This window comes from Camelus bactrianus, chromosome 8, assembly GCF_048773025.1.
Source record: "Camelus bactrianus isolate YW-2024 breed Bactrian camel chromosome 8, ASM4877302v1, whole genome shotgun sequence".
Taxonomy (NCBI): domain Eukaryota; kingdom Metazoa; phylum Chordata; class Mammalia; order Artiodactyla; family Camelidae; genus Camelus; species Camelus bactrianus.
In genome coordinates this window covers 41,206,511-41,228,385 of record NC_133546.1, presented here as the reverse complement: position 1 = coordinate 41,228,385, position 21,875 = coordinate 41,206,511, and the positions used below count along the sequence as shown (strand labels likewise).

General features: G+C 33.1%; 1 protein-coding gene across 1 annotated transcript in view; it reads right to left on the bottom strand.

The window, feature by feature from the left end:
* HDAC2 (histone deacetylase 2) overlaps positions 1-21,875 on the bottom strand; it is a 28,920-nt gene that overhangs the window by 3,345 nt on the left and 3,700 nt on the right. The window contains exons 2-12 of the mRNA XM_074368468.1: positions 16,585-16,697; positions 15,365-15,482; positions 12,773-12,847; positions 12,119-12,257; positions 9,977-10,118; positions 6,384-6,476; positions 6,194-6,302; positions 2,541-2,681; positions 2,195-2,303; positions 1,165-1,295; positions 284-439 (exon numbers count right to left, since the gene is read on the bottom strand). Of these exons, the coding sequence (XP_074224569.1) occupies positions 284-439; positions 1,165-1,295; positions 2,195-2,303; positions 2,541-2,681; positions 6,194-6,302; positions 6,384-6,476; positions 9,977-10,118; positions 12,119-12,257; positions 12,773-12,847; positions 15,365-15,482; positions 16,585-16,697 (1,326 nt within the window). The remainder of the gene's footprint in view (positions 1-283; positions 440-1,164; positions 1,296-2,194; positions 2,304-2,540; positions 2,682-6,193; positions 6,303-6,383; positions 6,477-9,976; positions 10,119-12,118; positions 12,258-12,772; positions 12,848-15,364; positions 15,483-16,584; positions 16,698-21,875) is intronic.

The following is a 21,875-nucleotide window of genomic DNA, read 5'->3' as shown; positions in this document are numbered from 1 at the left end:
GTTCACTATTTTAAGCCTATGTCACCAAAAGATAACAGTAAGGCTGCCAATATTTAAAAAGTAAATGTGACTAGTAACATTTAGAGGGCTCTAAATAAAAGATATTTAAGCATCACTTACATGGGGGAAAAAAGTCACCTATTTAGCACACCCACCCTGCGCAAGTATTGACTTGTGTAACTGAGTTCAGGATCTCAAAAAAAAAAAAAAAAAAAAATATTGCACTGAAGCTCACTTTTAAAATCTTACAATTAAAACATATTTATCAAAAAATAAACCCGACCTGCTTTTTTGTCCTCCGTTTCCTTCTTGTCTTCTTCGATTCTAGCCTTCTTTGCTCCTTTCTTATGATCAGCCACATTTCTACGACCTCCTTCTCCTTCATCCTCAGAATCTGAGAATTCTTCATCACAGGCTATCCGTTTGTCTGACGCTCGAACTGATACAGTAAAGATTTTTTAAACTTTTGAAAAAAGCAGTCACAGGTTTTATAACTGATATAGTGCACTCATGTACAAATGAACTAGCCAGTTACCACACTAAAAGTATAGGATTGCAGAAGCTAAATGATTTTAGGGTTAGAAACTGAATGCATGGTTTGCTAAACACTGAAAATTTAGCTTTTAATCCTGGAAGAAATAATTTAAAGAAACATTTGGGGATCTTATTTAAAAAAAAAAAATTTGGAGGAAAAAAATTGTGTTTTCCTAACAGGAAGTATACATATACAAATTAACTTTTTATTTCAGAGCTGAGAGGGGAAGTAGAGAAAATAAAAAATACCATTAATACCAAGTATGTTACTATACCATGATAGCATACCCTTATGCTATAAATCTACAAAGCATATGAAGTGGAATTAAGAGACTGCAGAATCAAACAAATTCTTAATATGTTATTCAACTCACTCTATATAACTGGTTAGTTTGTGGAAACTCTTGATCAACTCATAAAAACTAAAATCACTGATACTCAAATAAGGCTTTAAGACATAGAAAATTAAATCTAAGTAAGATCAAAAATGGGAAAAAAGGCGGTAATAACCACGTGCTCATGAAACATGACCCGTAATGAAATTCCTGGGCCACCAAAACCTTCAACCTGTAGTGTTCTTTTAACAAACCAGAAAAATGTAACGGAATACACATCAAGGCACTATCTTACTAGAAATTCTCTTGTCTGGATCTTCTCCATCTTCATCACCACTGTCTTCATGAACTGCATCCTCTGGAATAGCTTGCATTTGGACGCCAGGTGCATGAGGTAACATGCGTAAATTTTCAAATAAACGCTGTCTAAATTACAACATGCACAGTTATTAGAAAAAATTATTTTGAAGTTCCTTTTAAATGTAAAAGGAGTGGGGGAGGGTATAGCCCAGTGGTAGACTGTGTGCTTAGCATGTACAAGGTCCTGGGTTCAATCCCCAGTACTTCCATTAAAAAACAAACAGACAAACAAACAAACAAACCTAATTACCTTCCCCCTCAAAAGTTAAAGGAAACATTAAGCAAAAAATTGCACCATTATCTAGCTTAACCTATGAATTAAAAAAAAAAAAAATGTACCGAGCACTGATACTTTACATGTTATTAACCCATTTAATCTTCAAAATTTAGATACTATTCCATCCCCCATTCCATGGATAAGAAGATTTAAGACACAGGCAAATTAACCTGCCAAACGTCATGGAGCTGGTGCATAGTAAACAGAGAACACAAAACCAGGCCTGTGCTCTACAATGTCTCTCTAAACACTTTGTTCTTGGAGATAAAGTTTATCAAACTGTTTCAATGAAAATAAATTTTACTTTCATGTAAAACAAGAAAGCATAAAATTTATAGTGCCCCTTTCAATTTAAAACTACTTTGCGGGGAGGGAAATAGCTCAGTGGCAGAGTGCGTGCTTAGCACGCACAAGGTCTTGCATTCAATCCAGGCCATCTCCATTAAACATCAATCAATCGATCCATTTTAACTAACAGAAAATGGAAATATTTGAAATCCCATACATTTTCCATTATCTTACAGAATTAAAGAAATCAATAATCTTAAGGTTTCAAATGCTTTTGACAATGACAAAGGAAACACCTTAATGTATAAAGCTAAAATGACCTACTGAACTTGGCTGTCTAAAGGCTCCTAAAGTTATATTAAGATGAAATGTTTATCAAATCAATTTAATGATGTCTTACTTTATCTTTTCCATATATTCTGGAGTGTTCTGGTTTGTCATATTTGAAGGACTAATATGCAGTTTGAAGTCTGGTCCAAAATACTCAAAGTAATCATTATATGGCAATTCTATTAAAAACAAATAAAGTTACATATTAAAAGCTCAGTTTTCACACAAATCCAAGCCTAAAATCCAGATTCAAGTCATGAAATACTTCCAGAGAAAATGTTTAAAACTGAATGCAAAGTGAATTCACTGAGTTCTCTCCTATTTACATGGTTTTGGAATCCACTCTAATCATCCAACCATCTATTTCTATATATTGACAGTTCATCCAAAAAAGACATCAAAGTAAGAACACATACCATTGGGAATCTCACAATCAAGGGCAACTGCAGTCTCATATGTCCAACATCGAGCAACATTACGGATTGTGTATCCGCCTCCCCCAAGCATCAGTAATGGTAAATTGAAAGTTTTTACAACTTCTACACATTTAGCATGACCTAAGGCAAAACAAGATTTGGGTAACAACAAATTTACACATTTCAACAGTTTGAAAAATAAATTTAAAAAAATAACAAATAGAAACAAAACTTTATTCAACCAAAATGGCTTTTCTAAATATTTAAAAAACCAACTTTTTATTAAACACACACCTTTCACACAATGATGTATGGAACACAGTTAAGACATAACTGGCTATACTAGCCAACTGTCTCTGATAGAAAAGTCAAATATATAACTATAGTAAGATTAAAATAGAAATATAACACATTTTTATTAATGTGATGTGAAGATATTAGGTTCACATGAGGTTACCTGGGGGAAAACATAAGTCATTAAGCACAATCTAATCTAAATTGATTTTGTTACCACTTTCCTCCATAGACATGAACAGAAAAATTATGTAATGCTATACAACTTTAACTGTAGGTTATATTTAGGTAGTGGCATTATGGATAATTTTCTGAACTTATCTAAAGTATAAAATTAGTAACTATTACTATTAAAAACAACTTTAACAAATTTCTTTGTGTAGAAATGTCAATATAAAGTGAACCTAACATAAAAAAAAATTTCCCTTGGATGTCATAGTTCAATAATTAATTATAAGTTACCAGTAATTTCTTAGATTATCACCATTCAGGAATATAAGTCAATGTTTAAAGCAAGAAAAAAATCCTTCAATTATAGAAGAAATCTACGTGTGTTGAATAATATTTGGAAAAATCAAAAAAGCACAAAGAAAAAACTACCTAAAACTCTACTGTCCAAAGACAGTTTTTGTGTATTCCCTTCCAATTCTTTTGAGTTAATTTTTAACAGCTTAATGATACATTTTCTTCATGTAATTATACTGTGAATATTTTCATTAAGTATTCTTCACTAGTTGCACTACAGGATTTACAACCCAATTTTTTTATTACTGCAATTAGAAAAATGCAGGCTTCTTATAATACATAAAAACCACTGGAGTATTTTTAAAGATGAAATAAACAAAAAGTTAACTTAAAGACTTCCAACTAAAGATAGCTAACTAAGCAAAGACATTTACTTTCCTTTTACCTCAAAACCTCATAAAAATGATTATAAAGGAACTTTTTAAAGGCTAAAACCAATAAAAATGAAGACTGGGAGAACATATAACAGTAACAACATAAATGAAGATAGAATGGAGATGGACAAGAGGTAAACTGACTTTAGCAGACCTGAGAAATATGAATTGAAGCTGGCAGTAGAGAAAGCTTAGAATCAAGTTTAAGACTTGGGATTGCAAACTCCTTACACACTTTATATGGCTGAAATTCTATCAGTCAGTTGAAATATAATGTAGGTTTATAGCAAGAGTAAACTGCAACAGTTCATGATTATGAAAGCTACTACTTTTAAGTACAAAGGCATTAAGAACTTTCAAAGAGTTAAGACAAGAAAACTGGCAAGTTAATACACATTTTAAGAGTATATTACATAGATCTTTAAATGACATATCCATTGTGAGGAAACAGACGGTTATCAGCATATTAAGTCAACAATATTAAACTGCTGCTGTTTGGCCACTTTTGACCTAGCAAGAAAATGGGCAAATAATTTCAAATTGTTCAACTTAATAAAGGCAGAATAATTGATTATACCATAATTCTAATGCTGCCTCATATAGGAGTTATCACAACATTAAATTAAATAGCCTTTAATATCTGTATTTAATTATTAAATTTCATTTAGGCAATTGTTCTGGAAAAAGTTCTGTTTAAGAACTCTTCACATCTTATGAGAGAACTCAAAGCAGAACGTCAACCTGTTACCTAAAAGTTCACAAGGAAAACAACTCCAAAATCATGGACAATATCCATGATAAGTCACTACTGATCCACACATAATAAATTTTAAGAACTTGCTAAATAAAATTTCAAATTTACTGTTATGCCCTAGAAGCTCATTCCATAATGGTGATCTTTTACTTTGGCCCGGACCTCTATTATATGTTGATTTCAACACTTAAAAGCCAAGAACAGCCCTACATTCTACCAAGTCTAAAGAGAAAATTCATTGAACAGGAACAACTCAGAAGGCTATTCTTCAAGAAGGTAAAACTGATGGAATACCTGATGCATTTGAACATATGAACCTATTTATACACACTAGTAGCTTATTACTGAGTACGGAGAAAAGTAAGGAAATGAAAAAACTGTACAGGAGAAACAAGTTATACAAAAGAAAACTGGAAAAGCTGAAACATGCTTTAATGCTGTTGACGATGCTATAAACACTGAATACCACAACCAAAATTCTGGTATAAATACCAGACTTAAATGGTAAAAATGGAGATATGGGAAGGGTGTGTGCGTGTGTTGGGGACAAAGTGGTGTAAGCTAAATCCTTCTTCTTTCACGATAGAAAGTGAATATACAAGGTTTAAATTAAAAGTTAAAAATAACAGACTGCATGTTATTTAAAGAAAGGTAAGCACCAAAAAAAAATTAACCAAAATGTTAATTAATGCTAAGTGTAATATGGGGAATATAAAAAACCAAAACAAATGAACAAATATAACTAAACAGAAAGTCATAGATACAAACAGGTGGTTGCCAAAGGGGAGGAAAGAAACAGATGAGGGAGATTAAGAGGTACAAACACTAAGTTACAAAATACACGAGTCACAGTTATGAAATGTACGGCGTGGAGAATACAGTCAATAGTAATATCTTTGTGTGGTGACAGATGACAACTAGACTTATCATGGTGATCATTTTGAAATGTATACCATATCAAATCACTGTGTTGTGGACCAGGAACTAACAATGTTATAAGTTAACTATACTCCAAAAACAAACACCAAACAAACTCACAGGAAAAAAGGTCAGATTTATGGTTACCAGAGGCAAGAGAGGGAAGATTAGATGAAGGTATAGTTAAAAGGTATAAACTTCCAGTTACAAGATAAATAAGTATTAGAGATGAAATGTACAACATGATAAAGATAACTAACAGTGCTGTATGTTATAAATGAAAGTTGTTAACAGAGTAAATCCTCAGAGTTCTCACCACAAATAAAAATACATTTTTTAAACATCTGTTTCTTTAATGTATCTATCAGAGATGATGAATGCTCACCAAACCTACTGTGGTGATCATTTCATGATGTATGTAGTCAAATTATTATGTTGTATACCTTAAGCTCATACAGTGCTGTATGCCAATTACATCTCAATAAAACTGGAATAAACAAACAAATAAAAGCTGCCTTGGTTGGGATTGCAACAAGCTTATAAAACTATTCATATATGAATGTAATACATAAGTTTGACAAAATAAAAAAGACCTAATTTACTGAAACAAGATTAATTATAGTCATAAAAATCTACTCCAAATACATACATATATATGACAAAAAAAATCACAAAACACAGGGTTCTGTGCTAAAGTAGCAGTTAAAAAATTACAATGACAATTTTATGGGAAATTCTTGGGAAGAAAAAAATTTCTGGGAATATCAATCACTCTTTAAATTGCTTACCTTTGACTGTCAGATTGAAGCAACCAAGTCTATCGCCAGACAGTGAGTCTGCACCACACTGTAACACCACAGCACTAGGTTGATACATCTCCATCACTTTTGAGATAATCTATGTACAAGGTAACAAATGTCAGTATCTCTAAAAAACAGTTCAAAATTTCTTTTCAGTTTTGAAAATAGTAATACTTACAGGCTTAAATATCTGCCCATATGATTCATCATCTATTCCATCTCTCATTGGAAAATTGACAGCATAGTATTTGCCCTTTCCAGCACCAATATCCTAAAATACAGTTAGATAGATCTTAGAGAATATTTCATAATAAAAAGTTTGACATATTTAATTATTAAAATATCTTCAAAAGATTAAGACTAGGCAACAAAATCCAACCCTGAATTCATCTTACAGGTTGGGAAAGGGAATACAGAATAAAAAAAATTTCAACATTTATGGATTGCTTATAAAGCTGGAAAGAACCAATTCTAGTTAATCTATAATAATTACTTTAGGGATAAAAGAAATTTAACATAGTTAAAGGCAAGCTGAAGTTACATATCATATTAACCCAAGAAATTTTTCATAAATAAAATATACACTTAAAATACACATATACTTATTTTACTTGTATGTTATACATGTGTATATCTATGTACGTGTATGTTTATATACATATACATGCAATTCAACCAAGTACTGTAGTAATTATTCATTGAAAAAAATCCACGTATAGGTGGATCCACGCAGTTCAAACCCTTGTCAACTATATATTCCTAGAAGGCATAGTAGAGACATTTATACAAAACAGTGCTTTAACTACAGCACCAAGGGATAAGGGGTGACTGATTCTTATGTGTTTTAATTTATAGTTGACAACAAGGGTTTGAACTGTGGGTCCACGTGCATGCAGATTTCTTTCAATAAATGTATTGGAAAAAATTTTTGGAGATTTGCAACAACTTGAAAAAAGTTTTGGATGAACTGTATAGCCTAGAAATATTTTAAAAATTAAGAAAAAAGTGAGGCACATCATTACAATGGAAAACTATTCAGCCATAAAAACCAACAGCATAATGCCACTTGCAGCAACATGGATGTTCCTGGAAAATGTCATTCTAAGTGAAGTAAGCCAGAAAGAGAAAGAAAAATATCATGTAAGATCACTCATACATGGAATCTTAAAACAAAAAAAGAACATAAATACAAAACAGAAACAGACTCTTAGACATAGAATACAAAGGTTGCCAAGGGGGAGAGGGGTGGGAAGGGATAGACTGGGAGTTCAAAATATGTAGATACTGACGGGCATATGTAGAATAGATAAACAAGATTATACTGTATAGCACAGGGAAATATATATAAGATCTTGCGGTAGCTCACAGTGAAAAAACTGTGAGAATGAATATATATGTATGCTCATGCATAACTGAAAAATTGTGCTCTACACTGGAATTTGACACAACATTGCAAAATGACTGTAACTCAATAAAAAAAAGTTTAAAAAAAAGGTGAGGTACATAATGAATGTATAAAATATATGTAGATACACACATACAAAATACATGTTAATTAACTATGTATGTTATCATGAAGGCTTCCAAACAAATACTATTAGTATTTACATTTGGGGGATTCAAAGTTACATGCTGATTTTCCACTGCACAGGAATATGCACCCCTAACCACCGTATTCTTCGAGGATCAGTTGTATAATGTCTCAATATATATGAATCTTTAGGATTACTAACACTCATAGAAGTTCTTCCCTTATCTTTCATGTAATCATATAGTTATTATAACTTTCAATGAAGAAAAAAAGAGTAGAATTACACACTTATCTCCGTAATTTTTCTTAAAAAAACTAAAAGTTTTATATAACTAAATACAAACTATACAAATGTGGACAAAATAAAGCATTGTGAATCCCTATACTTCTGCACTAAAAACAGTTGAAATATATGTTGACACGAACATTTCTGAATACAGAAAGTTGGCCAGCACTTCTCACTCTAGTGAAAGGCTAGTAACTCAGAACTGTGGCCCTTCTTGGACCAAGTTTTATCTCTCCCATTTTTTTTTCCACAATTGCTACTTTATCACGTTTATTTTTTTCTCCCATTGATACTACTGATCTAATAAATGCAAGCATAGTTTTAACAGTGATCTAAGCTCACTGTAGCCTTCTTTTCTGATTTAGAATGATCAGGTAGAAAAGGTAATGTTTATTAAATTACACCTGAGTTTCATGAAAGTTCAAATACAACTACACATATAACTGATTTTAGTTTCCTAAATTTTGAAGACACCTTTATAATATCCAAAGGGGAAAAGTTTTGACATTTCATACAGGGAGTATAAAATCTTACATGAGGAAAAGATGTTGAAGGTCATTCTCGATCTTTTAAAAACATACATTCTCCAATATTTTCCAACAACTTCGAACAACCATTAAGAAAACTGTCAGAAGTTAAAGCAGAGGACTCCATTTGCCATTTTTGAGATAAATCAGAATTATACTGCAAAGACACAATCTTTAAGCTTAAAGCTGGGAAAGCTTTTAATTTCTACCAAGGTACAATGGTTATAAACAAATAAATTCTACCAGTTTACAGAGCTGTGGTTCTCAAACTCTAGTGTGCAGAACAGAATCACCCAGAGTTTTGGGGGTCTGAGAATATGTTCTTCTAAGTTCCCATGTGATAATGATTCTGCTAGATCATTCTTTGAGAACCACTGGTCTGCAAGATAAGACCAAGTGGGGAAAGGCACTGAATGAGCTAACTGGCAAGAAAGAACTGAAAATATAAATTATTTTAAAAGCCATATAATTTAAACTGATATAAATGAAAACAAATGACCTTCTACCCACTTACAGGTAAATAAAGTTTTCACCATATCAACTTTTACTGAAAGAGCACCACCTTGCGGTCAAATAGTGAAAAGTCACACATCTGCAGAGCACTTTCGAGGCCACGAAACTTCTGGTTGTTAAGCTAAGTCCAAACCACAGATTTGAAAATTAACTTTAACAAAACAGCTGAGAACTAATGTTGAATGCCATGCTAAAAGGAATCTCCCATATAATACAGGCTAAACTAAAAATCGTTGTTTAAATTTCTGAATAAACTTCAACATGCTTAGAATTTTGTTAAAAAAACAAAACAAAACCACCCCCCCACAAAACCTCTAGTGAAGCAAAAAAATTCTTCTAGAGTACCAAATGAAAGATAATAGAAATATAACATAAATAGATGCACTTAATGTAACAGGCAGGATAAGCTGATACTCTTTCTCTCCCCAAAGAGGGGCATGTATGTGTGTGTGAACATACACATTAAAATTTCAGAAGCCTGAAGAAAAAAGAGATTAAAATTAGACTTATTAAATAAAGACCACTCATAAAGGGAGGGCAGCACAAGAAACTTAAATAGACTCAGTCAATTATTTTATTCCACCAATCTTTATATTCAACAGCAATGCAGGCTACCATCAAGTAGGTTCTGAAGATTCAAACTGAACACCAAGAAAACTCTTTCATGCTTTGTGGATGTTCAAAAAAATATTTATTCAACCATAGAAAATAGCTCAGCAAAAGAAAATTATTTAAGTTCTCATTAAATTTTTGTTTATGTCAGCAAAAGTGAATTCTAACAGCTGTCATAGTATATAAAATGACTTAATTATTCATGTAAGCTTCAAATTACTCATGAAAAATATTAGTTCAGGTGTAAGATTACTAACCTCCTAGGTTAATCTCATATTTATTTAGATAGAATTCAGTCTTACCCTCAAGTCTCCTGTTCCAGGAAAGTACTCCCCATATTTATGGAATGATACAGTCATTACACGATCTGTTGTATAAAAAGCTTCTTCAACGCCATCACCATGATGGATATCAATGTCAATATATAAGACTCTCTGATGATATCTGAAAACAAAGCCATAAGTAAGTTTTCAAAAACATTTTAAAATGGGAAGAACCACCATGGATTCAGGAAACCTATTCCTGAGCTCTTGCATTCCAGAATGTTTAATTTCCTTTCTTTACTTCCAGCCTAAGAGACCATTTAAAGAGACCATCTTCAAGTTACAGTTTGAGCCTTAGACCTTTATATCTTCCCTTTACACCCAATGCAGATGAGAAAATATATTTTTTCTCTTTGTTAAATCTGTCCTATGCTGCTTTAAAAACATAGTCCATGTTTCTATATATTAACAACAGAAGATTATACCTTACTTATGATTGTCACTTTAAAACATCCCTCTAGTAAGTAAATCTTTAGTATTATAAAACAGGGTTTGGCAATCTATGGTCCATATTCCAAATTTGGACAATGGCCTCTTTTTGTACAGCCTTTGAGATATGAATAGTTCTTAACATTTTTAAATGGCTGAAAAATAAAATCAAAACAAGAATATTTCATGACATGTGACAATTAAATGAAATTCAAACTTCAATGTCCATAAGTAAAATGTTACTGAAACACGGCTTGTTTGTTCACATACTGTCTATGGCTTCTTTTTCACTTCAACTGAAGAGCTGAGGAGTAGGGACAGAAACCACAAGTGGTGCTCTCATCACTTCACAGTGCTGCTTGGAGCACTTCAAATCACAGCAACACAGTTGTAATTCAAATGCACTTTTAAAGCCACATGTATCATCACACTAGGCACACTGAAACCAGCATACACCCACGTCAAAATAAGAAAAAAAGGAAAGTGAAATTAATATATCATCCTTCAAAGGCATAATGAGGTGAGGATTATTATGGAATTAGACGGCAGAGCACTGTGTTTATCTTACAATGATATCACAGCCATGTTAAAAGAATACAATGTAAACTGACATTATCAGACTAAGCACCCATAAGAATATCAACTCACAGGAAAACATTAAAAAAAACTCAGAAAATAAATAACAATGTTTCCTCACAGAATTTCTTCACAAAAATAAAAATAAAGCATGAGCAAGTAAGTTTCTGAGTGGCCCATAAGCTGTTTAAACCAATTAAGTCAACTAAATCATATTTGCACCAGTTGAAGAAATCTGTCCAAAGAAACTAAATGAAACTTAAGTCTATTAGCATGTGGGTGAGAACTGCTGCTCAGAGATCAAGACACAGGAACCAACATCAATAGTGAATTAAAAAACAAAGCAAATAATTTCAAGTGGTTTTCCTTGGCTCTCAATTAGTCAACTGACACCGCTCAGTTGTTTATTTAAGGAATCAATACCAAATTTTAAGTGACTGAAAAATGAGCCTTCATAAATAGCATGCATGGAGTAACTACAGGGAAGAACACTTTCTAAACTGAGAAAACACTAATTTGTTACAATCTGAAGTAGAATCTGGTAAGCTGTGTTACAACTAATGATGGTCAAAAAAAAAAATCTAACTGTAAATCTCCAAAATTACAAATACCTCTATACATAGTTCTCTCAAACTGCAGTCAAGAAAACATTAAAACTAACTCCTTTAGCAACTTAGAGATAATTATATTCATTAGTTGAGAACAAAGCCCCATTCTATGCAGAAGCTAGGCAGTTAGCTAGTCTCGATGAATAAATAAATTTCTTTCAACATGTTCTCTTCAAACTTTTGCCTTCAAAAGTTAAAACTTAGAAAAAGTTAGATCATAAACTTCTATGGTCATATCATTTTTCATTAATTAAAACCATAACTCAAATTTAACTACTTCTAATGTATTTTTTTAAAAGGTACTTAATGGAGTTTCAGACACTGATACACTTCTCATTCTTGAGATTTCCTATTCTTCTACAATGGTTTGGAATGAATCCATAGAAGATTCACCATTAACTATTTTCAACCTACTGTTTACTTGTCATTTCTTTTTAAAGCCACAGATTTTCACTGTTTTAATTAAAACACTTTTTCACAGGAAAAATACCAACACAAATTAACTTACTTTAGTAATTCAAGGATGGCAAGCACTATATCATTAACATAACAGAATCCTGATGCTTCTGATTTCTTAGCATGATGTAATCCTCCAGCCCAGTTAACAGCCATATCAGTTTGTTGTCGGTTTAACTTCACAGCCCCAGCTAATAAATAAGACAGAGGAGACTTTTTTAATGTTTAAAAATAAAAAAAATCAGTATAACTAGACTAAAACAAAAGTCCCACAGGAAAGAGTATGCCATGCATAAGCAAAAGAGTACATATAAAATTATTAAAGGTAAGAATGATTCCATGGGGCACTACTAACAGTTTCTCCTTAGATAAATATTATCCTGTAACGGTGACCTGATTAAATAAAAGCATATGGATAGAAAGTGGTGGTGACAACGGTTGCTAGAAGAAAGGGAGGAAAAGGAAGTCTCTAAGTGAAAATGCAACAGAAGTAAAAACTAAAAATTAAAAAAAAAAGTTTGAGCCACTGTGGTCACAAAACATGGAGCGGGGGGATGTGGGTAAAGACAACGTACTCTACTATAAACATACCGCTTTTTCTTATCAAAATTCACCACTATTAAAACTTCTGTTTTAAACAAATAACCCAAAAGGTACACACCAAGTTCAAATCAACTTTTGAATTTGATCAAATCAGGGTACTTACCAACTGAGCCACCAGTTGAAAGTTGACAAAATTCAAAGAGTCCATCAAACACTGGACAATCCTCTCCAACATTAACTGTGGAAGATGGATTTCATTAATTTCAGTCCCTCTGTGAAACAATGAAAGCTTTTCCCTACAAATATTTTTGTTTGATGCAATCATAAAACATGCATCACAGCAGTAATCTAAAGTTTGCAGTTTTACCCAAGGCAATTAAAGTGCTATATACCACCACCGCCACCGCCACCAATTCTTAGCAGGATTGTCTGTAGAGTATGTCTGCTCTATTAACAAGAAATTAATAGCTATCAAAATATAAAAGGGATCTGATGTTATCTTAATTAAAACATAGGCTTAAATTTTTTAGGCATTTCTCCTTAAATACACAATAAATTAATCAAGATTCTAAAAATTAAGTAACATTAATTGGTTTATGATTTACATTCTTTAAAACTCCTTAAGTACACAGAACATCCATAACTTGTAAATGCATTTTAGTGAGTATCAAAAAGATGTAACAGTTGGTTGCCTATGTCAGTGGTTAGCACTGACCTTGAAAGATAGTTAAGAATTAATTAAGTTCTTGACAGATGTAGAAGAAGCAAAAGATGGAGAAGAAAGGAGTAATTAAGGCACAAGGTGACAACACACACAGATATGCATTATATCCTAACATATTTAGTTCCTTAGTACTGGGAGAACCAAACACAGATGCATATAACCCACTTTCAGTCTTTCCTCACCCCTCAATTTATACCTTCATCAAGAAAAAAAGGTTCATTATTTGATATATCTTTGTATGTCCTTAGTTTATTAACACTATAATGAATAAATTTTAGCTTCTTGCTGTTTTGATATGATCATAACCTTAATACAATTATGTAAATTTTAAACCAATCCCATTAATTCATTTGCCTTAGGGCTACCCATGAGTTCTTAACCTAAGCCTGAACTTTCACTGAGAAAACAAAGACAATAATATCTACTTACATTAACAGTATTTTACTGAATTAAATGAGATCATCTACAGTAGAAACATATATGAAGTTTTGTTAGAGCAGGTAGATAGCTAGATATGAGCAGAGAAAGGGGGACACAGACCAAATGGCCAGAATTGGGCAGAAAGAAGGGACACAAGCCAAATGCAGGAAACCACACATCATGTAAGAACCAGGGGGTCCCTGGGTGGAGAAAGAAAAGCAGGAACCTTTGGGCTGATAAGGCATCACACCTTTTGGGGTGATGAGTGGCCTGTAGACAAAGAAAGGTGAGAAAAGGCAGGAATTTCCAGTGTCCGAATGTAACCTTTTGCTCATTATGCCCTCATCTCAATAAAATTAGCCTTGCAGATCAGAAGTACCCATCATGCACTGACACCATGACACTTCCGATCCAGACTAAATAAGGACAAAAATCCCTCCTCCCTTTGGGAAGGTGGAGTTGGGATGATAATCAGGGAATATGACCCCAAAACCGTCCCTCCCCAACGAATATTCCGCTGATTCATTTTTACACCCTATGTAACTAACTTGCCAAAGAAACACAGGGCAGCTGCTCAACTGAGCCTGCCAGCTCTCCCCTAGAGAAGTGTACTATCCATCCTTTAAAAAATCCTCACTTCACTTTTTCTAACCTCTAACACTTGTCTCTGAATTCTTTCTGGGACGGGACAAGAAACTGGAAAACTGGTTGCATCTACTGGCAACAGTTTGATGAATTTATGAGATGCCTACAAACTACACCTAATTTAGTATTATTGAAACTGTTCTTTAAAAAAAAAAGTACTGAAGTCCATCAACAAAAACATTGACGAGAATAAACTCCAGTATCAACCTTTAAGAATGACATTTTGCATTCCACCTTCAAGCCAACCAATCTGTAATAATAAAATACTTCTTACCTACGAAAGAGAACATTGTGTAGAAGAGAATCAAAAGCTTCACTAACATAAAAAAAGAAAGTACAGAGTATATGTATAGTTGTCCCTCAATATCCTCAGGGGATTGGTTCTAGGACCCTGAGGATACCAGATCTGGGGCTGCTCAAATCCCTTATACAGTATTTGCATATAACCTACGGCACATCCTCCCTTATATTTAAATCATCTCTAGATTACTTACAATACCTAATACAGTGTAAGTATATAAACACTTGTAAACACAATATAAACAGTTGCCAGCAGGAGGCAAATTCAAGTTTTGTTTTTGAACTTTTTGGAATAGTTCAAAAAGCACACAAACAGAAGACAAGGGGTATACACAAGAGATAAGGCCAATCAAAGCACAGTTTCTCTCTCTTTTTTTTTTTTTAAAGCAAGGGAGTGAGGTTAACAAGGAACCAAAACAAAGAGCAGGGAACATCTTAACAGGGCTTTGGGAGCTTGACAAACCAATAAGCTTCAGGTAGGTTGTTTTTTGTTTGTTTTGTTTTTAAAGTGGCTTTAGCATTGTTACACTGGCGTTTCAAACTAATAAATATTTAAAATATTAGATCAGGAAAAATACCTATTTTTGGATAACGCTAATAAATTTCTAAAAATACTCATTTGTAGTTATATCACTACTAATATATACTTTTAACATAGAAACGTACATCTCTGCATCTGCTTACTATACTCAGACATGTTATCTGGTCTTATTGAACGTAGAAATTTGATGTACTCATCACTGTGGTATTTTGTCATTTCTTCAGCAGTAGCTTTATGGGGCCTCTGTGAAGAAAAATAAATGTCAGAATTGTGGAATTACAGCTAGTTATATCAGGGTTACCAAACACAAAGTATACAAAATTTCCCCTAACAATACCCTCAAAAGAACTAGGTCTGCCAGAACAAAATAGATAAATTTTAAAGATAATCCAAATTCATATTTGTGTGTTTCAGGAAACAGTAATCAATTTCAAAGATAATTCACATTCCTTTAAAAGGGTCAGGCAGGTCTAACACCAGCTATGAATTAATCACTCATTTTATTTTAGTGTAAACAGGTCAAACCTTCTAAAGACAAATCCATGTTCATAAACTCTACTTTCTCTCATTTTTTTTATCATAAACCTTTTATTGTATATCCAGTAATTTCAACAATGACCAATAAGCTTCAGGAAGGTTTAGACTCATTCAGGTAGAACGAGATTGATTCCTGTTAGTTGTCCATGGTTCCTCTTCCTTTTTCATTTGACTCTCCTAATCATCCTTATTCCTGCACTTTGACACACTTCTTCCACAAGGCTTTCTGACTGAAAGTCTTATCCATCACCTCCTCTTCCCTAAAGGTCTATCTGAAAGAAACTCATATATATTGCCCAACATTGTTATCTGCTTCAAGTCTTTCTTTTCTCCCCAAATAGATAAGAATTATTGCGTCATATCTGTTGCTATACAGTCCCATCTTTTTTTTTTTTTTTTTACAAAATAGATACTTTGCTTGTTCGCTAACATGGTGTTCCATATGCCAACAAATATTTGTAGGATTAATATTCTGTATAATTCTTCTATAATAGCTCCAGGTCAACTCTTTAACAGCACAGATAGGTCAATAATTATCATAACAAAAATATTTATTATGCCAAATTGTTCTCCAGATATGTGAAAACCTGGGATGAGGGAAACTTTTTAAAAATGGTTGAAGGAAAAGGGGAAAAAAAGAGGCCACAGCTCCCATGCTCTCAAGTTTTCTCTAAAGAATAAAACAAAGAGAGGAGTTTGTTTTTTTCAGACCACTTCATCTGCTAAATGCCCTCTAACTTTGAAAACAGTTTCAAAGTAGTAATTAAAAAAAAAAAATCAGTGACTATTTACCAGAAAGTATACTCACATATATTTCCATCTTTCTATATAAGCCATAATTTAGCAGCAAGTTATGGGTCATGCGGATTCTATGAGGTTTCATGGGATGACCCTGTCCATAATAATAATTTCCAATATCACCTAAAATAGAAGAGACAAAATAAATAATACAAATAACAGTATCTTCACAAACTATCTAAATTTATGTGTTGATCATTAGAAAACATTTATCACCTATTTAACAAGCTTTATTTAAGACCCTAAATATTGATTCTAGATTTTGCAACTTTCAAGCTATATTAGCCAAAACCAAGATATTATGCACACTTTTACGTGTCAATGACTCCATTAATATGTTATATTTGTTCATACACAAAGGCAAGCAAGATTTTCTGATTTTCAGTTTTTTGAACTTTCTTACTTAGGGTTAGCCCAAACAAAATATTCTTTACTCACTTACAAAGGTAGTTTTCACTCCTTAACATGATATCTTTTAGTAGTCACTGGCAAATTCAGATGCTTAAGGTGAATTCTCTGAGTTTCACTGATATGACTTAAAAAATTTTATAGCAAGTATTCCTTCTTGGATGATTCACTGAGATCCCATAAATCCTTTATAGTTGGTATAGTTGGTGTCATCATTGGTAAAATGTTCTATATATCCATATCACAGGCAATAAAGGAAATTTTGGTAAGTGAAATTGGGATCCTAAATAAAATTTTGCTATGATGACATACTAATGATATTTTTCAAGTTAATAAGGATATTGCTTCATTCTTCATGATTAAAAATTTATAATTCCTATCATTTTATGACATCTTATATCCCAAGGTCTTAAAACTTACACGTAAGACTTATTTTAAATCAAATTAAACCCAAATCTCAGATTTTAATCTATGAAATTCCAGTAAAATTAATACTTTCAGGTAAAGATCCAGTGTTTCTATAATAATAAGTGTTAAGCATGCCACTTAAATATACACTATTTTTCTAATGTAATGGGCAACATTTACAACAGCCTTTATTAGAAATTATTTTCAGTACTAATTCTAGTTCTTTAAATAAGCAATTCTAAAATTTTATTAGGACAGCAGAGCTGATTTTAATGGTCTGTAGTTATTTAAACATGAGTTCATATAATAAAAACCAAGGATGAAGAATGCCATTTACTCACCTTCTAAATAAAAAAAATCTTTTAAAATCCTGCCTAAATACACACTTTTCTTTTTTGATGTTTAGTGGAAGCTAAGAACTCAAAAACTTTTGCTTCTCTTTCATATTTTTGATAATAGTCCAGGATGAACATTCACTTTTACAACATGCTTGTTTCTAATACTACTACTTGATTTTGTTGGTATCATACCTCTAATTTACTTAACTGTTCATTTTCAACACAAGCTCTCTTCTGAAAACAATTCATATAAACACAAGGTCATTTAAAGAGAAAGCCACCTTTCTTAATGCAGGTGCCAACAATAAAGCTAAGACAATACAGACAAGTAGCAAAGCAGAGCTATGGGAACCCTCGTCTGCATTTATCACAATTCAGAGGCTATGAATGCAGGAAACAAACTACTACCAAGCTGTAAAGCTCTGCTCCACATCTGGCAGTATGTAATATAGTTCCCTGAAAGCAGCCTGGTCCCAATGAATTCTTAGATGTAGAAAGCCCACAAGAGTTACAAAGCATCATGGACCCAAGTTAATGCAAGGAAGGTATTTCTAAGTTATCATCCCTACCAAAGGAGATCACAAGAATAAGAACAAAGAAACTTTAGTCTTCATATAACTTCCATCTGCCTCTGTGTAAGAATTACCAAGATGAAATGTCCCTAATATCTACCACATCATAGGAGCAAATACTTTAGTTACGTACATACTGGGAATCCAATAAAAAGCCACCATTAATCCAATAATGGGAACGACCACAACAATCTACAGAAGGGAGAGCACAGTTGTAATTTCTCAGCAAGAGTGTTTGGGGAAAAAAAAAAGATGTTAGCAGTAATTAACATTTATTGAGAGCTTACTGGGAGGCACTATTATAAGCACCTCACACGTATTATCTGTTAATCTTCTCGAAAACTCTATGATGTAGGCATTATTGCCATTGTTCCTATTTTATAATAATGTGGGTGAGGTGCAGTCAAGTCAGGTAATGTTGTCAAAGTCACACAGCTAGCACGTAAAAGAGCTAGATTCAAACTCAGGCAAACTCTGCCTGTCTTCTTAAGCAGCAATGGGAAAGCAATGGCACTTATACTCACTAGAAAGAAATGGTAAGGGGAAGCCCAGCAAGAAAAGGACATAATATGGAGTACAAACATTTTAATAAAGGCTTAGGGTCTCAGTTAATTTAAAGAAAATGAACAAAAGACACTACCTAAGTCATCAAAGTAACTTATTTTTTACAAACAGGGTCCTAAAATTTTACATGAATATACATAGCTTTCAACAAGTTTCTCTGCTACACTTTAGGAGCCTTAGTGCCATCAAGAATATGCACACTACCTATATGATACATGTCCACAAAGGTGGCCAAGTTACAGATAATTGGTTTATAAAGAATTCTTCCAAAATGTAAGGGGAGGGTCTAAAAGAACCATCTCCAACTTTTTCCTGCTTAATCCCGTATCTCAAAATTCTCTATGGTTGCTTTGTAGCCATCACTTTTTAATAAAGATTAAACAGCTTCTCTTAGTTTTAAAAACCTATGAATTTCATTCATCTTGTTTAAATGGTCAGCAAAGTAATTTGGGCATTTATGTTATCCCGATTTTAATCAAAATACTTAAAAATGCTTTACCAATGAAATAAGTATCCAGAAAAGTTAGCTCAAGGTGGTTCCTTGAATACAAAAAACTTTGTCAATGTGAAGAAATTACCAAAGAGACTTGGTTATCTGCAAAATTTTCAAAACTGCTCATTCATCAAGAAGCTATCAGAATGGAAGTGGCTACTAAGGTCTGTAATCTCTTTTACCCAAACGCCTTGGGACTAGATGTATTTCAATTTTTTTTTCAGACTTTTTTATGTACTATGATACATCTGCCATATATTACATGATATCCTGCAGTCTGGGCAGCATTCTATAATCAAACATTAATATTTCTACAGCAAAACTGTGTTAATATTCACAATAAGTGGAATAAAGATCACAAATATTAATTCAGATTATGCTTTCATTCCAAATGAGTTACAAAAATTTTGTTTTCACTTGTCAGATCATTTCAATTTCAGGACTCTGAGAACCTTTACCCCTGAAGATAAGCTGACTAAAAAATGAATCAGGAAAAGCAGAAAGCTACTGTACCATTTTTGTCTTCCACAGGCTACTTAGTCCACTAGCAGGAGTTATTAGCAACTAACACACTGCACTTCTCCTTCTTGAAACATCTGGAGTCTTGGCTTCCATAATACCAGTTTCCTGGGTTTTACTACCACTCCACAGCCACTCCTTCACCAACCTTTAAATATCAGGGGTTTCTCAAGTTCACTCATTCATTTAACAAATCAAGAGCCTACCATGTGCCAGGCAGGTACTTGCGTAGGTCAATGAAGCAGAAGTGCTGCCCTGAATCCTCTTCTCTCAGGGATCAGTCACTTAACCGCTCAATTCAGAAACTTAGGAGTTATCCTTTATTCAGTCATCAATCACCACGCCCAACTCCATTTGTAATCCATCAACAAGTTCTACTTTCAAAGCGTCTCTTAAATATGTCCGAGTCTATCAGTCACAACCATTACACTGTATGTGGACCAATATATATATACTCCATTCTTGCTTTCAGTCTTATTTTCTATCACTCTTTACCATCCTTTCTCCACTTCCCAGAGTTCTCTCTATTTAAGAAACTTTCAATGCCTTTCTGCTTCCTGAATAAAGTCCAAATCTCTATAATCTCTTTTATCCAAAGGTCTTGGGACTAGATGCATTTCAATTCTTTTTTCAGATTTTATGTAATATGATACATCTGCCATATAGTACATGACATCCTGGAGTCTGGGCTGCATTCTATAATCAAACATTAAATATTCTGCAGCAAAACTGTGAATATTCACAAAGTCTTGTATGTTCAGGCCCTTTACTACCCAGGCTGGCAGCTTATGGTTCCCTCCTCTCGGCTTCCTCTCTGTCAAGTGTCTTAACAGTTTTCAATGTCTTAAGATGTAGGAAAACTCTTAAGGAGGCTGGCCCATTCTCTTCTTCTGGCCTTTCCCTGTCTAATTACCCCACAAAGGTCCCCTCTCCTACTATCTAATGCTGTCTTTTATTTCCTTCTTGGGATTTTTAATTTTTTGTCTACTTGGCACATAGTAGGGACTTTAAGATCATATGATATTCCTGAATCCAAAGTTGACTTCATTCTTTTAAATCTGATCTCATCCATGTTTGAATGCTATTATCATTCCCTAAGAGATTACTACCCCTTCTCCCCAATTCCAACTGTTTTCATTAAGGGTTTTTCAAAGGAAAGAAATAATTACTACTAATTTTTTTTTTTTTTTGGTAGCAGAGAAACTTCTTTTTTTGGAAGCAGTTGAAATAGTTTCACTTTTGTGTCAACAAAGGAAAATAGAAAAATCTTTTAGGTACCAGGTGTTGACTTCTTGGACATTAAAACTAGACACTGTAGAAAAGGATTAAGTAGTGGACTGAGTCAAACAGAGATACAAATCTATTTTCATGGGAAACAAGACGCCATTCATCCTACCTGTCTGTAACTCAGAGTGGCTGTAAGAATTAGACAGATTATTACATGAAAGTGCTTTATTTATAAAAATATAACATGTTAATCATTTATTCATCAATAATGCAAGAATATTTATTTATTTATTTTTATTTAGGATGGCAGAGGTATAGACATCAGCAAAACATACTCTATCCTTATGAAGTTTATATTCTTGTGGGGAGAGAGACAAAAGTTAGGTGCTACAATTGATAAGGAGAAAAAATATAATGGGGTAATAGGGCAAAGCTTCTCTGATAAGGTGAAACTTGAAGTAAATGGTAAAAATATCTGGGGTAAGAGGATCCAAGTATATGAAAATTTCATTCTTATGCTCTACTATTTTAAATTAATGATGTGCAATTAAAACTAATGATACTTATAAACCACTGGTGTAATTCATTCAGCACCCTGATTTGTTCCCAAAGAAATGATTACCTATTTTATGGATAATAATGATTTATACTACAGCTAAGAACCCATACAGTTATATTAAAGGCTACCTAGCAAAAGACTTTGGCACCACTGTTATAAAGTCTAAGAAAATCTGTCAATAGTTGGCTGACAAGTAGAATTCTTTTAATGTGC